The sequence below is a fragment of the Typopeltis vanoorti genome, chromosome 16, assembly GCF_054136105.1.
Source record: "Typopeltis vanoorti isolate ZY-2024b chromosome 16, IOZ_Tvanoo_1.0, whole genome shotgun sequence".
Taxonomy (NCBI): Eukaryota; Metazoa; Arthropoda; class Arachnida; order Uropygi; family Thelyphonidae; genus Typopeltis; species Typopeltis vanoorti.
The window spans coordinates 22,549,922-22,568,510 of NC_143564.1; the positions used below are offsets into that span (position 1 = coordinate 22,549,922).

Consider the following 18,589-nt stretch of genomic DNA (forward strand, 5'->3'; position numbering starts at 1 on the left):
CCAGAAGCATGGCCAACCAGAACCAACTAACCATAGTTATGGCAGCAGATGTATTTCTTGCGTTCTCCTAGGATGATGTTTGCAGATTTCCCAGTTTGATCATAATATGATAAGTTGCAAGAACAACCTTTAAACAAATGGAACAGAGAGGAAAGGGAGTGGATCATCAGGAGAGCAGAAAAAGGCAGCCAGCTTCAAATGAGGTTTGAAAGCAGTGCAGAGATTATATTTCTTCAGAATTGTGGTTATTTTTTCTGAATTGTCCTTACTTACTGTCCTCTTCTGTCGGAGATGAATTGAGTCTTCCATGTTTCGACAACAAACCTCCAGGAGTCTCGGTTTCTTGTGTAGCTGGTGAGCTGTCTATATGTTTGTAATCCGGAGTTGACTTTTATCGATGTTATCCATTTAGTTCTTGGTCCTCCTTTTTTTCTTTTTTCTTTTAATCCTGCATATAGAGCAAGGTTGGGTAGCCTTTTTGATGGCATTCTCTCTACATGTCCATACCATTGAAGTTGTCTTCTTTTGATCTTTTCAATCAACAAATCTGTATATTTTAGGTCTTGTCTTACACAGTTTTCTTTGTTTTCTTTTTTGTCCATTTTGTTTTATTTATTTATCTCGAAAGCCTCCAGTTTTTGTATCTCTGTCTTCTTGAGTGTCCAAATTTCTGAACCTTATAGCACAGTGGGTATTATAATTGCATTATATAATTTTATTTTCAGAGGTTCGAAGATTTTTTTATTTTTCCAGATTTTACTAGCTTTTAAATGATGAGCATGCAGTTGATATTCTATGTTCAATAGTGGTCATGGTATCTAGGTGTTCTGTTATTACTGTTCCTAAATAGTTGAATTGTTTTACCTGTTCAATTGTTGATCCATTCAAGGAGAAGTTTAGTTTTTCTTCATTTGTTCCAATTATCAAGATTTTTATTTTGTCTGTATTTATGGTAATGCTGTATTCTTTAGCAACCCAGCCATGCTTAGTGAAAACTTGACATGCCGGTCCCAAGCCCGGATAAATGGGGAGAGTTGAGTGCAGGGCTAGCAACCCAGTCTCAGAAAAAACTTTGCTATGCAAAATGTGATACCGGATGAAAAAAATAGAACACAAACTGCCACGAACACGAGGCACCTCTATGAAAGCCCTTCTGGGGAAACAGAGGTGTAGAAGAAAGTGACAGACACCTTACCAAAAGACAAGCTTAGACTGGGATGTTGGAATGTTAGAACCATGTTCGAAACTGGAAAGACATACCAAGTCACGAGAGTTCTAGAAAATATACACTAGAAATAATGGGATTAAGTGAAACGAGATGGATAGGAACTGGAAAAATCAAATTAAACTCTGGTCACTACTTAATCTACTCTGGGAACCAAAATACGAATGATCACACAAAGGGAGTTGCATTAATGATGACAAAAAAAGCCCATGGTGCACTAATGGAGTGGAACCCAATATCCGAAAGAATACTAAATGCTAGATTTAAAGTCGACAAGCAGAACATTATTATTATTTTATTATTATTATTATTATTACGGGTATCTCCATGGAGTCAGTAGACTCATCGCGGGAGACCCAAACTAGCAAAACAATATCTGTCATATCTCTTCTTGAATTCATTTACAGATGAAGAGCTCACAACAAAGTCAGGCAATGAATTCCACTCATTCACCACCCTCCAGGCAAAAAACCTTGTTCTGACACCTTTGTTAACCACACTCTTCTTTAATTTCCAGAGATGACCTCTTGTTCTTCCATCACTATCACACAGCTGAAACATTTCCCCTGCATCAATCCTATAAAAACCTTTTAGTAATTTGAATGTTTCTATCATATCCCCTCTTCTTCGCCTATCAGCCAATCTCTGCAATCCACAAGCTCTCAATCTATCAATGTAGGGAGCATTTTTTATATCACTCACCAACTTGGTCACTCTTCTCTGAACCCTCTCCACAGCCTCCTCATCTCCAAGGAATCCAGGTGACCAGACCTGAGCACAGTAATCCAAATGTGGAAGTATCAATGCTTTATAAAGGGGAATAATAACCTCTTTATCTCTGGATGTCAGTGTGTTCCTCAACAACCAAGTAATCCTATGTGCAATCTTGGACACCTTAGCAATGTGTCCTCTGAACTTCATCTCCTTATCTACCAATACCCCTAAGTCCCTAGCCTCATCAATCTCTTGGAGTACCTTTCCATCGATGTAGTACACAGCTGGTAATCTTTTAATCCCAAAATGCAAGACTTTACACTTTTCCACATTGAACTGACATCCATTTTCTTTTGCCCATTTTACCAGCTTATTTAAATCCTCCTGCAAACTTTCAACATCAGCTTGATTTTTTATTGCACTACACAACTTTGCATCATCAGCAAACAACTGAATATCTCCCTTTAAGCCATTTCCTATATCATTTATATACAAATTAAACAACATTGGCCCAAGCACAGAGCCCTGAGGCACACCACTGGTCACCTGCCTCATTCTGGACTCGGCTCCTCCATACACCACCTTATGGTATCTCTCCCTGAGCCATTCTCCTATCCATATCACCAATTTAATATCCATTCCCATCTGCTCCAATTTGCGTAACAGTGTTCTATGGGGTATCCTGTCAAAAGCCTTAGCAAAATCCAGAAGTACCACTGTGTAGCCAGTTCCTTTGTCCAACTCTGATGTTATTCTATTATGGATAGTTAATAGATTGCTAAGGCAGGATCTACCTTTAACAAAACCATGTTGGCCTCTATAGAGTATCATATCCTGATCCACCCATTCTTGAATTTTGTCTTTAACCAACTTTTCCAATACTTTTACCACTACTCCTGAGATGGTGATTGGTCTGTAATTCAATACTGCAGTTTTAGAGCCACCCTTATGCAAAGGAACCACTTTGCCTAACTTCCACTCCCTAGGGACCATACCAGAGTTCAAACTTAAATTAAATATCCAGGTAAGAGGGGTTGACAATTCATTTGCACATTCACGCAACACCCGAGCTGATATTCCATCTAAGCCTACCGCAGTGTTTGCATTTAAGTTTCGCAATATATTTAATACCTCTGATTCTGATTTAATACCTCTGAACATCACAATAACTGCTATATATGTACCAGCAAAGGATGCGATCCAGGAAGAAAAGGATATTTTTTATAACATGCTACAGAGAAGTATAGAAACAACAAATAAAAAAGATATGCAACTTATTATTATTATTATTATTATTAAACAAGACCCCATAGAGTCAAAGACTCATCTAGGAGGTCCTTTTATCTCACACACATCTCATCATACCGTGTCTTAAACACATTCAAACTCTTTGCAGACACCACACTCTCAGGCAAGGCATTCCAATCACTCTCAACTCTGCATGAAAAAAACCTGCCTCTCAATCCCCTACTCACACCCTCCTTATACAGTTTCCAGGGATGACCTCTGGTTCTCCCCTGATCTCCCACTATTCTCTGTAGAACTTCTCCACCATTGATCCTATAACAATCCCTTACCAACTTGTAGGTCTCTATCATATCTCCCCTCTTCCTTCTCTCCACTAGACTCTGCAAATTACATCTTTTCAATCTTTCCTCATACTCGACATTCCAGAGGTCAGAAACTACCTTAGTCAGTCACCTTTGAACCGTTTCCAACATCTCTTCATCCTTCTGAAAACCCGGTAACCAAATCTGGGCACAGTAGTCCATGTGTGGCCTAATCACAGCCTTATACAATGGAACAAGAATCTCCCTACTTCTACACGTCAATGTCCTCCACATCATTCCCAGAAGTCTTTGTGTTGTCTTCACAATTTTGGCGATGTGTCCCTTAAATTTTAGATCCTTATCCACTATCACCCCAAGATCTCTTATTTCCTCTACTTCCAACAATACATTCTCATCAAGCATAAATTCTGCATCCCATCTTTGTTTTCCATATTTCAAAACCAGACATTTTGAAATATTGAACTCACATCCCCATTTCCGTGCCCAATCACTTAATTTATTCAAGTCTTCTTGCAAGGCCACAACATCTTCACTACTCTTTATGGTTCGTCCCAACTTTGCATCATCTGCAAACAACTGAATATCTCCATCCAAATCTCGCCAATATCATTAATATACAAGTTAAATAGTAATGGCCCTAAAACAGACCCCTGAGGCACTCCACTAGCAATTTTCTTTTTCCTGGATTTTGCACACCCATACACAACTTGTTGATACCTATCAGATAGCCAGTCTCCAATCCAATGCACTAATCTAATATCCAACCCCATCTGCTCTAGTTTGACTGTCAACTTATCATGAGGTACTCTATCAAAAGGTTTTGCGAAATCCAAGTATATTACTGTGTATCCTTCTCCTCTGTCCAAGGAAGCAGTCACTTTATTGTAATAACTAAGTAAGTAGATTACTAAAACATGACCTCCCTTTAGCAAATCCATGCTGTCCGTCAAAGATTATACCATTGTTGTCAACCCAACTCTGGATCCTAGTTCTCACAAGCTTCTCCAACAACTTAACCACAAAACCTGACACACAGATAGGCCTATAGTTTGATGCTTAAGTTGGATCACCTCCTTTATGAAGTTATGAAGTGGCACAATCTTGCCCTCCTTCCACTCCTTAGGAACTTGACCAAGTGCAAGACTCGTATTAAAAAGATATGTCAAGGCAGGTGTCAACTCTCTGGCACATTCCTTCAGAATATGCGGCGATATATTATCAAGTCCCACAGCCTTATTTACATCGAGTTTACTCAACTCCCCAAACACCTCTTGCTCACTTACAGTCAGTCTCTACTCCCCATCATCAACTGCTCTTAATCTCTCCATGAAGTCACATTCACAAGATTGAAAGATCTTTATGAACTGCTCATTAAGTATCTCCACCACACATTCTGCAACAGCTGTCTTTATTGCATTTTCTCAAATCAATGTCATCCTTCCATAATCATTCTTTCTTTTGCTGGCTACATATCGAAAGAACTCCCTAGGATTCTTTTTGGCTTCATTAGATAACTGCTGTTCATACCTCTCTTTAGCTACTCTCACCAACCAAGTCAGCCTCCTTGCCTGGTCTTTGTAGACCTCATGAAATTGGTTACTTCCACTTCTCTTATGCTGCCTCCACAATGCCCTTTTTCTCTGTATTGCATGCTTAATCTCTTTATTCATCCATCTCACACCTACCTTATTTAACCTTCTCACCCATGGTATACATTTACACATTGCATCTACTAAATAGTTTTTGAAAATCCCCCAAGCTGCATTGATCTCTTTTCTAGCTAACTCCTCATTCCATGCTACACCTGCAAGCTGTCTCCTGAGCTCCTCATAATCACCCCCCTTGTAGTTCCACATATACCCTTTTTTCACAGGGGTCCTTGCACTGCTGGAAACCACCCAGGTAATCACCTAATGGTCACTTTCACCAATTGGTGGATGATTTGACACCTCATTGACAATTACATCCTCCGATGAGACGACCAAATCCAAGACCCTTAATCCTCTTGTGCCCTCTGTTACATACTGTCTGAGGTAGTTATCCCTCAAAAACACAAGAAACTCATTTTCTTTACTTCCGGTTGCTATCTCTTCATTCCAGTCTATATTGCCATAATTAAAATCACCCATAATGATTGCTTGGCTTATTTGACTATACATTTCACTATCACCACCATCCACATTACCAGGTCTATAACAACATCCCACCAAGTATTTGATTCTATTCACCTCTATCTCACACCATACTGCCTCAAAACCACTGGCCCTATTTCCCTCTTGCATCTCTACCTTGTATGGACATAACTCTTTCTCTATCATCAATAGAACTCCCCCTCCGTTTTTACCCCTTCGATCCTCACGAAACACATCATAACTGTCTTCCTCACCATCCTACTCTTTCAAACGTGCACTCGCGACACAATTGGTTACTAGCATTTTCTGTCATCAACTTCATATTCGCATTCATCAATTCCTCGTTCAGGTCACATTTCGCACACACCCTTCTTCTATCCGCACTAAACATCCACAAATCATTTATGTAATCGAAGAAATACATATAACAGACCTCACACTTAACGAAACGACTGAAATCTAAATTAAAATCATGGAATGACAATGCTGCCACCATTTTTTTTTTTTTCTCTGCAGGTTACTAGGTCTAATAATAATGATTTCGTAATTTAGTTTAGGCAAGAAAAAAACCCCCACACTAATAATATCGGTAGCGTACAACGTTTACAGTGACTCTTATTTAAACAATTACGCTTATATACTTAATTATTCCTAGTAAAACTTATCTGAATCAGGAGCTCTTCAAATCGCGTCCGTAGCGCTTGGCCTACTAGCGTCCTCTGTATCAATTGGAGACTTTAATGCTAAGGTTGGAAATGATAATACTAATAAAGAAACTGTTATGGAAAGTATATAGAAGGAGAAATAAATGAAAATGGAGAGTTACTTATAGACTTTTGTATGTTTAATCAGCTTGTAATAGGAGGGAGTCTTTTCCAACATAAAAAAATACACAAGTGGACATGGATAGCATCAGACAGAAAGACAAAGAACAAAATAGGAAATCACTGTGGATGTCAGAGTTAAAAGAGGAGCTGAGGCATATTCAGATCACTTTCTCCTAACAGCTGCCATGAAAGTAAAAATATTTAAAAATAAACAAACAGTGCACAATAGGAAGAGGTTTAGAATTGAAAAACTCAAAAACAGAGAGATTAGAAATAAATTTATAACAACTCTACAGGATAAATTGGATAGACTCAGAAAAAAAGAGAAGGAGATAACATAGAGCGAAAATGGACTAAGATTAAAGAGATACTAATAAGCACATCAGAAAAGATATTGGGATTTCAAACTAATACAGACAAGTAATGGATATCAGAAAACACCAAATTAAAAATAGAGGAGAGAGACAGAATAAAAGAGAAACTGTTACAGATTGGCAAAAATGTTGAACAAGAACAAGCAGAAAGATATAGAGCAATTAACAAAGAAATAAAAAGAAGTGCAAGAAATGATAAAAGAAAATACACAGAGAATCTAGCACAAGAGGCAGAGGATGCTGCATATATAAATGATACTAGAAAGTTGTATGATATTACAAGGAAATTAAGTGGAAAAAGAAACAAATGGATAGTTAGTTCCTATATACAATAAAGAAGGAAAACTATTATTAAATGAAAAAGAACAGATAAATAGATGGGTGGAATTCTTCTCAGAGAAATTTCAAGAAATGACTGATGGTGACCAGAGCCTAGAATCAAATGAACAAAATGCATCATTAGATATAAATTTGAACAAAATAACAAAAATAGAAATTACAAAAGTAATAACTCAGATCAAAACAGGTAAGGCACTGGGAGCAGACAATGGCGATATACTAAAAGAAATCCAAAACTTATAGCAGAGATATCATATCCCTTATTAAATGAGATATAGCAGAAAGAAAAGTGGCCTAAGGAATGGAATACTGGATTACTGGTTAAATTACCAAAAATAAAAAAAAAAAAAAGGAACCTATCTGAATGCAAAAATTGGAGAGGTATAATATTGCTGAGTGTTATAAGTAAAATACTAGCAAGGATAATATTAGAAAGAATCAAAATAGAAATAGAAAAACAAATAAGACCAGAACAGGCAAGATTTAGAGCCAATAGATCATGTACCGACCACATTGCTACTTTACGAATTATCATAGAACAGTCATTGGAATGGCAGACAAGCTTATATTGTAATTTTATTGATTTTGAACAAGCTTTCGACAGTATAAACAGATCTTCCCCATGGAAATTACTTAGAAATTATGGACTCCCATAAAAAATAATAAGAATAATTTAAAAAAATGTATGAAGATTTTGAAATTAAAGTAATACATGGAAATACCCTCTCAGAACCATTTAAAACAAAGACAGGAGTAAGGCAAGGTTGTATACTATCCCCTACTATGTTTTTAATTGTCGTAGACTGGGTGATGAGAAAAGTATCTCATGGAAATACAGGATTAAAATGGTTACTTCAAAACCAACTCCATGATCTAGATTTTGCAGATTATATCTGTTTACTTTCACAGAAGCACCAACATATAGAACAAAAAACAACAACACTTGTAGAAACAGCCAAAAAAGTTGGTCTTATGATAATTATTATTATTATTTCACTCCTCCAGGGAGTCCAAAGACTCATCGAGAGAAGGCACCTGCTCTACAACTCTGTCTCCACTCAATCCACCAACTGACCACAACTATACCAATACCATCTACCACTGACCACCACCACTAGTATTTCCACAGACAATCACAAACCTCCATGCCCACGGCGGGATTCGAACCTGCAGCCTTTTGGATGAAAAGCGGATACGCTAACCACTCGGCCAGCCAGGCTGGCATAAATAAAAATAAAAGAATGTTGATGAAAATAAATGCAAAGCAAAATAAACAAATAACAATAGAAGAAATACCGCTTAAAGAAGTAGAACAATTCATATACCTTGGTTCAATAGTATCAATAAAAGGAGGAACTACTGAAGATATAAATAGAAGGAAACAGCTAGCTTATTCAACTTTCAACCAACTTAGAAATATTTGGAAAAACAAGAATTTGTCAATAAAAACTAAAATGAGAATATTTAACTGAAATGTAAAGGCAATACTAATGTATGGATCAGAAACAAAAAGATAGTTAACAATGCCCAGGTCTTCCTAAACAAATGTTTAAGAATGATACTGGGAATATACTGGCCAAAACAAATATCAAATGAAGAACTATGGCAGAAAAAACAAACCAGAAACCCATGCTGCAACAGATATGTGAAAGGAAATGGAGATGGTTCGGGCATGTGTTGAGGAAAGAAGATAAAATAATAGTAAAACAAGCTCTAGATTGGAACCCACAGAGTAAAAGAAAATGAGGAAGGCCAAGAGAAACATGGAAAAGAACAATACTGAAAGAAATAACAAATATTAATAAAAACTGGAACCAAATAAAAGCAGATTCAAAAAACAGAGTCTGGTGGAAAATGGTGGTGGAAGACCTATGCTCCCAGGTGGAGTGAAGAAGATTAAGTAAGTAAGTAAGTAAGTAAGTATTCTTTGGCTGTATTGTTTAGTTTGGTTATTAGGTTCACCATTTTTTCTTTTGTGTCTGCTATCATTACAATGTCATCTGCGTATTTTATGTTATTAAGGTTATAACCATTTAGGTTGACCCCTTTTTCTCCTTCCAAGGCTTGGTTAACCATATCCTCTAGGTAGGTGTTATAAAAGTATGGGGAGATGGGACATCCTTGGGCTACTCCTTTACTGATGTTTATTTTATCTGTTGTTATACTATTGAATTTAATTATTGCTTCAGTGAGTGGCCTGGATATAGGAAATAGTAATAGCATTACTATAGTCTATATATTGAGAATGATGTGAGATGGGAGCAACAACTGATTTGTTAATCATTTTGAAATTGTGACCATCAGACAGAAAGGTCTGGAATAAAGGAGAGTTCAACTGAAAGGGAAGCCTGGGTAGAACAGAGGTTTGAGGCTTTATTAACAAGGTTTTGATAACACCATATTATTGAGAGGGAGAAGATGAGAAAGTTTATGCATGAATCTACCTGTGTGGATGGGTTTACTGTAAACAGACAGACAGACAGAAAGAGAGAGAGAGTACTATTGGGAAGATGCATGATTTTCTAGATCAGAGTATCTAGAAAAGGCAGGCTGCTATTATTTTCTTTTTCTAAAGTGAACTGGATTCTGATGTGCTGGCTGTTGAAGCAGAAGAAGAAGAAGAGGGAGTTTAATGTGTCTGAGCCATGTGGCCCAGTAGAGAACACATCATCTATATCTTAGCCAAACTGGCAGTATCGAGGGCATGTTTTTCAAAATGTTCTACATAAAAATTGTCCAGAGGAGAAGAGAGAGAGAGAGAGAGAAGGGAAGCCCATGGCTGTCCCTTCTATCTTTTTATATATGGTATCTTTCCAAGAAAAGTAGCCAGCATGGATTGCAAAATTGAAAAGATCAGTGATATTGGAGGAAGAGAAGCATTTTTCAGTAAAGTTCAAGTGTGAAACACTTGAACTTTACTGAAAGTTTAAAGTTCAAGTCAGAAAGGGAAATAGATATTATTAAATAATAAGCTCACATCAAAGCTGGCCATGATATCATTATTGATTAAAACTAAATTAAATAAGTGGAAATTTTTTATATACATGAAGTAACCCAATCAACTATGGGATGGAGAGGGTCATTTGGTTTGAGTTTTAGACAATCCATTTATTGCAAGGGAGACTAAATGGCTTTTCAGTTGTTTCAAGATGGAAGATGTGATCATTTTCAGAAGCCTTTTTAATGTTTTCCTCTGATAATTGGCAGGATCATAATCCAGCAGGTTATAAGTAGTGCATCCTCAGAACAACACATTCCTTTTTTCATTACAACACTAGTACCGATGATCACAGTAACATTGCAATTGTAGGTTCTAGTTCCAGGCTTCTTTTAGCTGGGATGCTTGCATAACTATGTTAGCTATATAGCCTGATGTTATTGGCAATAGTAGGAGGAAAGCTGCAGATGCTACATTCTATATGGCGTATGAAGTCTAAGGATGGAACCTGACCAGATGCCACTGCAAAGTTGTGGCCATGGCTAAGGACTAATGACCATTTCGTTGAATCTTTTTGATGAACATTCACAACTTGAAGAGGCTGACTCTGTGGCTGAGAAAAAGATCTCTGAAGATTGTTATATTTTATTATATGTTTTTTCTTTATTTTTAGAAATTCTTTACAAGAAGAGTTATCCAAAATATCTGAGAGAATGTTTCAAAGATCAGAATTGAGAATCGATAAGAGTTCAGTTTGGAGACAGCTAAAATATGTTAATATCAGATAAGTTAAAATGGGTGGAGGCAATGCAAAGTCAGCACAACTGTAGATATAAAGACATATAAAGAGCCTTAGATGAGTGAAGTTTTATTTGAAACTAACACAGGTGAGTATATTTCCAGTGTCCTTGCATCTTTTCAAGAAGGATAGCCAATTAAGTTCCCTCACTCTCTGTTCTAGGTGTTTACAAGGTTCCTTGAGTTTCTTGAAAATTATCTCATTATGGTTAAATTGAGAGATCTGCCATCATCTACCAAGGAGAACACAAGAATTCATCTGTCACTTAGGTTCAGCTGTTCATGCCCTTGGATACCTTGCATAGAATCAAATGGAAAAAATTATGCTTCACTTCTATAAATATAATCTTGAAAATTCTCTTTTAGAATCAGCAGCATATTTGAAACTTAATACATACAGTTGTGTTAAACTTCCCAAGATTTCGGAAACTTTTAATTCTTAGGCTTCCTGCTCAACATCACCCATAGAGGGCAGGCAACCCTCATAGGACTTTAGGCTTTAGTCTAATTTATTTAATCTAATTTAGTCTTTAGTCCACTTATTGTTTTAAGTGTATGTGCTTTTATAATTTTAAGATAAGACTGAGAAGAAATATAGGATCCATTAAACTTGTGTTTATTTGTCCCTCTGTGCTGTGTTGATTCCATTAAACCTACTAATGCATTTGCAACTATAGCTCTTCTCAGAATTTCTTTATCATATTGTAGAGGAATATTCATACTTTTTATTTTCTTCATCTTCTTATTTGCTTGTAACAGCAACTCTTTCATATCTTCTCACATATTGCACTCGTCACATGTGAAATGATTAGAATTTGCCAAAATAATCATCTCTTCCTCTGTACGCATCCTCACAGCATTGCTAACATCTTTAATCTTGGCCCAGAAGCGTGATTTCTTCATGCTTTCCTCAAGCACTTCTCTTATTGTGGAATCACCACACGAAACAAAATTCAATCCTTATCTTTCTCTTTTGTTCTTTCATACTCTAGTTTTTCTCTCCACACATTTCCCTTCTTTCACTTCTGCTATACCACTTGCCAGGCACAATTCTATCTCATGTTTTATTCTATGAAGAATTCTTTGCAAGCATACTATTGTTCTCAATATCATGTGATCATTCTCTTTATTTTCCACTGTTTCATTCTTGCTATCATTTGAACGAAGACAACACTCTTGCTCACCGTTTACTTACAACAACATTATCGATATTTCCACTTGCATTTTCTCATCTTTCAATTATTCAAATGATGCTGTCATTTTTCTTATTCTCCCCACATCTCTGGTACTCACTCCCAAAACACTTCTGATGCATAATCTACATTCTACAGTTTAATTACAGTTTTTTATTTATTTTTTTATTTGTTTGGTTATTAAATAAGGATTTTAATCCACATAAATTTAAGCAGCTTGGGCTAATATTATACATAGAATATGATTATATTACTCACCAATGTCAGCTTTTTTGAGTGCTGGGGAATCATTGACACCATCTCCTGTTACTGCCACAATTGCTCCTTGTCTCTGACAACCTTCTACAATGATTAACTTTTGCTGTGGAGATGTGCGAGCAAATACAATTTCAGTATGATAACGGAGGACATCATCCAACTGTTCAGATGTTAATTCACGAAGCTCAGATCCATGTACGACAGCTGCCTTAGCATCTCTTTTTTTTTACAAAAAAAGTAGTAGAAAAAAAAAGCATGCTCTATTTAAGCCATTTGAGGATAACAAATTTTAAGTTAAACATTAAATTATTATTGCAGATATTGATTTCAAAAAATGAAGAAAGAAAATCCATTTAAAATTATATGATGGTTCAACTAGTGTTTAAAACTTTGCTAAAATGTACTTAAATTTACAAAAGTGGGGAAAGAGAAGGTATTCAAACACATCCTGGAATATAATTGAAAGTTTCACATTAATAGCTTAGGTCATAAATTAGTGAGGACTGTCTCAGCAAACAATGAAATCCATAAATACTAAATTATTTTGAAAACTTGTTAAGAATATCCAAAATTTTATTTACAAAAAAAAAAGAAGTACTACTGAAACAAATGATTATGAAAAATATTAGCAATAAAATCTGCCTGGATTCGAATTATTCCAGATATTGATTTCAAAAAATGAAGAAAGAAAATCCATTTAAAATTATATGATGGTTCAACTAGTGTTTAAAACTTTGCTAAAATGTACTTAAATTTACAAAAGTGAGGAAAGAAAAGATATTCAAATGCCTATACAATATTATTATTATTATTATTATAGGCATCTCCATGGAGTCCAAACAGGCTTTTAAAACTGCAACTCTCTATCTACTACTTTCACGAAATCCATAGCTTCATTTATTTCCTGAAGTACAGTTCCATTAATGTGGTACACAGCTTATAATCTATTTATTCCAAAATGCATAACTTTATATATTTCAACATATTAAACTGATACTCATTATTATTATTATTAAGACACCATGGAGTCACAGACTCATCTAGGAGGTCCCTTTGGTCATACACACCGTTCATCATACCTTGCCTTAAACGCATTCATTCTCTCTGCAGATACCACGCTCTCAGGCAATGCATTCTAATCATTCACAACTCTCAATGCAAAAAAAAACACCTCTTTTTACAGCCTTCAGGGATGACCTTTTGTTCTTCCCCAATTGCCCACTATTTTATGAAAAAGCTTCATTAATTCTATAAAACACCCTATCAACTTGTACATCTCCATCATATTACTCCTCTTTTTTCCTATCCACTAAACTTTCAAATTGCATTGTATCATTTCTTCATATTCAACATTCCAGACTTCACAAACTGTTTTGATTAATTGCCTCTGGACTCTCTGCAACATCTCTTCATCCTTTTGATGACCTAATCTGTGCACAGTGGTCCATATGTGACCTAACCAGACCCTTATACAATGGAAGCAGGATTTCCTTACTTTTACAAGTCAGTGTCCTCCACATCATTGCCAGAATTCATTGTGTTGTCCTCACAGTTTTGGCAATGTGTCCTCAAAATTTTAGATTCTTATCCACCTTCACCCCAAATATTCTTATTTCCTCAATCTCCAACAATATATCCCCACCAAGAGTAAATTCTACATCCCATCTTTGTTTTCCAAATTTATTATTATTACACCCTCCACGGAGTTGGCAGACTCACAGTAGGATGTTCATTCAACTAACAACATAATTATCATATAGAATCTTAAAATCCTTAATACTCTTTGCATTAGCAACACATTCTGGCAATGCTTCCATTAACTGACAATTCTCCATGTATAAAATCTACTCCTCCCCCCCATTCACCATACTTTTACATAACTTTCAGGGGTGACCTCTGGTTCTTCCCCTCCCACCTTCTACTCTTTTAATTCCTTCTGGATTAATCTGATAAAATCCTCTCACTAACTTAAATGTCTTTATCATATCACCTTCTATCCACCAAACTCTGCAATCCACATCTCTTCATAGCCAGTATTCCACAGTCCTGACATTGTCTTAATAACTCACCTCTGGACCCTCTCCAATGTCTCCACATCACATTGAAAACCAGGTGACCAGATCTGAGCACAATAGTCCAAGTGTGGTCTGACCAGTGCCTTATATAGTGGCACAATCACTTCTGTATCCCTACATATTAGAGTACTTCTTATCATAGCAGCACTACAATGTGCAGTCTTTGCAACACCAGTAATATGCCATCTAAACTTCAGTCTACTGTCAATCATCACTCCCAAATCTCTAATCTCATCCACTTCCTGCAGTACAGCACCATCAATTATAGTACACAGCCTTATATTTCTGCACTCCAAAATGCAACACCTTGCACTTATTGATATTAAAACTACAACCCCACTCATTTTAAAACTTTATATTTTCAAGATAGAACTGGCATCCCTAGTCCCATGCCTATTCAATCAGTCTATTCAAGTCTTTTTTTTGTAAGGCCACATCTGCTCTACTCCTCATAGTTCATCCCAACTTTGCATCATCTGCATGCACCTGTATATCCCCATTCAAATCTTCTACAATATCATTAACATACAGGTTAAACAGCAATGGCTCTAAAACAGATCCCTGAAGCACACCACTAGTGACTTTCCTCTTCTCAGATATTGCTCCCCCCTCCCAACCACAACATGTTGATACATATCAGACAGCCAATCTCCAACTTGATGCACTGGTCTAATATCTAACCCCATTATCTTTTGCCTATAGTGACAGTTTATTTAAATCACCTGCAAGCTCTCCACTTCTCCTTGATTAATTAATTATTACTCTACCCAATTCTGAAGCATCAGCAAATAACTGAATATTTTCCTTAAGACTGTTTCCTATGTCATATTTTCCTCTCCATTTCTTGATTAACAGTAATTTCAGATGAGTTCAAGAACTCTTTATGTATAGTGCACTCAGCATCAGGGCTTGTCGAAACCTGTGATATTAAGTCTCTCTTGATATCTGTATTGCAATTGAGATATCCCAGAAATTGAAAATGTAAAAGAAAGTTAAGAAGTTGGTTATAAGGTCATTTTATAAAAATAGTTAATTAAACATATGTATCTTTTTGTATGCCATGGCAAGACATTTTGAGATGTTATTTTTGTTTTTGACTCCTGAAGTAATGCCTAGATGTGAAATTGATTTATTAAAATTGTTGTCAGAGTGTAATTATAATCTTATATGGGCTGTCAAAAGTTTTGTAATGTTTGTATCTAGACAAATACTGTTGACAAAATGTTGTCAGTTAATAGAGAAGGAATTTATTAAAATTCAGATATTCCAGAAAATGAAAATATAAAAATGAATTAAAGTGAAGAAGATGGTTATAAGGCATTATATAAAAGTAGTTAGTCAAAAGTATGTATCTTTTTGTTTATTGCAACAAGAATTTTTGAGATGTTATTTTTGTTTTTGGCTCCTGAAGTCCTGCTTAGATGTGAAATCAATTCATTAAAATTGTTGTTAGAGAATAATTGCAATTTTGTATGGACTGTCTAAAGTTTAGTAATGTTTGTATCTAGACAAACGTTGTTGATGAAATATGCTGTCACTTAAGAGAGAAGGGAAGGTTACCACCATATTATTAGAAGTGATTAAATGAGTTTACTTCAATGTATAAAAGATTGTGACAGGAAGAATTGTTATTTTTTTCATTTTGAATCTATAATTAAATAAACTTTCCTGCACTATGAAAAGAGCTCTTATTGTCATTTCAAGTACAGTGCTGAAAACGGTAATGGAGGTGGACAATAGTGAACCACAATGGAAGTTGCTCAGTTGCATTTCTGAGCATGTGCAAGAGTGAAAAGAATATTAAAGAATGTTGCTAAGCATTCAGCCATTTGGAAGTAGGGGAAAGGAATGCAGCAGGAGAAAAAAATGTACATTTCCTCTGTCTTAAATATATAAAGACTGAACAGAAATTTAATCTATTGCTCTCCAGTTCATATAGAAATGGGTCTAGTAAAGTTTGTTTTATTTAGGATTCTCATTCTGATAAGTGATTTCTAACAGTTGATATGGTTTAGTTATTTCTTAACCTTTCATATAAAATACAAAGTTGTTCTCAAGTAATCCAACTGTTGATAATGTTTTAAGAAGAATGTTTGAGACTTTCATGTAGAAAGTTAATCCATTCTAAAGTGATGATATGGTTTTTAGTAGTTTATTCAGTGGAGTTTGTTGTTAGTTTCATATAGAAAGTGAAGTTATTGGAGTGAACTTAATGATGACAAGATATGTTTTCTTTAGTGTTCTGTGATTTTAAGATGAATGAAACATTTTACTGACTTTTTCTCCTTTGTTGAATTCAAGAAGGAATAAAAGTTTCTGTAGGATGCAAGAAACTGAAATTTCAAAAGTTTGTTCATATAGAATGACAACTCTTAGGGAAGCTAAGTAAGTTTTTTTTAAAAGTCATTAGGAGTTGTGATGATATTGGTGATTGCGTAGTTAAGTAGTCGATTTGTTGTTGTTGTATATATTTGTATTATTTGTCAATTAAAGATTTTTAATTTGGTTATAATTCATGTGAAGATTCAATTTCTTAATGAATTAATTGGTTAAGTAACATATGAGATATCCTGGGATACAAATCTGTGTGCAAGCTAAACTTGCAGTTTATTATAATTATTATTATTTAACACCTCCACAGAGTCAGAGACTCATCGTGGAAGGTACACACTATTGCACACAATGCTCATTCAACCATGCCTTAAAGTAATTCAATGCATCTATATTCACAACACACTCAGGCAATGAATTCCACTCACAAATCACTCTCCATGTAAAGAACCTGCTTCTCACTCCTCTACTCACACCCTCCTTATACAGTTTCCATCAATTCTACCCCACTCTCCCATTCTATGAGAATCTCTTCCATGTCAACCTGATAACAACCCCTGATTAGCTTATATGTCTCTATCATATCCCCTCCCTCTTTCTCCTATTCACGAGGCTTTGCAACTTACATTCTCTCAATCTGTCCTCGTACTCCATATTCAAAAGACCACTGACTACCTTTGTGAATCTTCTCTGAACTCTTTCCAACATATCCTCGTCACCATGAAAACCTGGCAACCAAATCTGTGCACAATAATCCATATGAGGCCTGATCAAGGCCAAATCGAATTGAGTGGTCAGCACACTCCCCAGATTTCAATCCCCATAGAACAAGTTCAGAATGTACAAGGGAGACATGCTGCTGCTGCTCGAAATTCCCTTCCAGAAAACAAACAAGGCCTTATCCTTACTCTAGGAGGAGTGGGCCAGTTTGCCTCAAGAACTCCTTAATTACTTGGTGCTAAGAATGGTATGACATTGTGAAAGCTGCATTGCAGTTCAGGATGGACATATTGCATACTGAAATGTCTCTCCACATAGTTTTCTGTAAGTATACTGTAAACGTACAATGATTATAGATTCTTAACTACATCCTTAAGAAACTGGTAACTTTTGCCAAAAACATATTGCAATTTTATTTGTATGAAATTTATAATATTGTTTTTGTGTAATATAATTTATTAGTATACTGGCAATAAATTTATGTCCACATTTAGATGTAGTCATGAAATTTTTTTCATATACAGGTAAAAATGCAGTTTGTCCTTAGTTGGACCAGAGCCAGTATATGGAAGGAATAATTGATGTTTGGAATTATGGCTGAAACAATTAAGGCTACCAAAACCAGCATATTATATCTGTTAAGTGATGTGTTCTTCTGGAATGAAAAACACAAGTATCCAGGAGTAAAACCCTGCTACCTCTATGTGACATCAGGTAACTCACCTTCAATTGAAAAATTCTTACAATATAGAAGGAAGAAGAGACTTTTGTCATCTTTGAAAGGAATACTTTAGGGGTTTTCTTCTACACATTACACCCACAATGCTACTTAGCCTCATGTTGACTTCCACTGCACTAAGTCCGAAAAGCACAAACCATAGGTCAGTGTAAATTTTTTGTACCGTAACTTTCATTCCTTTAATGATTCATATCTTTTTAGAAAAAATGTGCTCTGGTATATTTTAAGGTAGGGGTGTCTTGTTACCTCATTAATTCAGTGAATGAAGTGAATAATATATTCTCCATGCTATGTATGAAATGCAAGGCATGGAGAGTATGTTAAAATATCTAGCCATCTATCTATATATATGTAT

The 18,589-nt window shown here is 35.7% G+C and overlaps 1 protein-coding gene across 1 annotated transcript in view; it reads right to left on the minus strand.

The window, feature by feature from the left end:
• Positions 1–18,589, minus strand: part of LOC150097890 (sodium/potassium-transporting ATPase subunit alpha-like) — a 397,473-nt gene that overhangs the window by 101,399 nt on the left and 277,485 nt on the right. Inside the window, exon 14 of the mRNA XM_090406625.1 lies at positions 12,370–12,587. Within this exon, the coding sequence (XP_090262751.1) occupies positions 12,370–12,587 (218 nt within the window). The remainder of the gene's footprint in view (positions 1–12,369; positions 12,588–18,589) is intronic.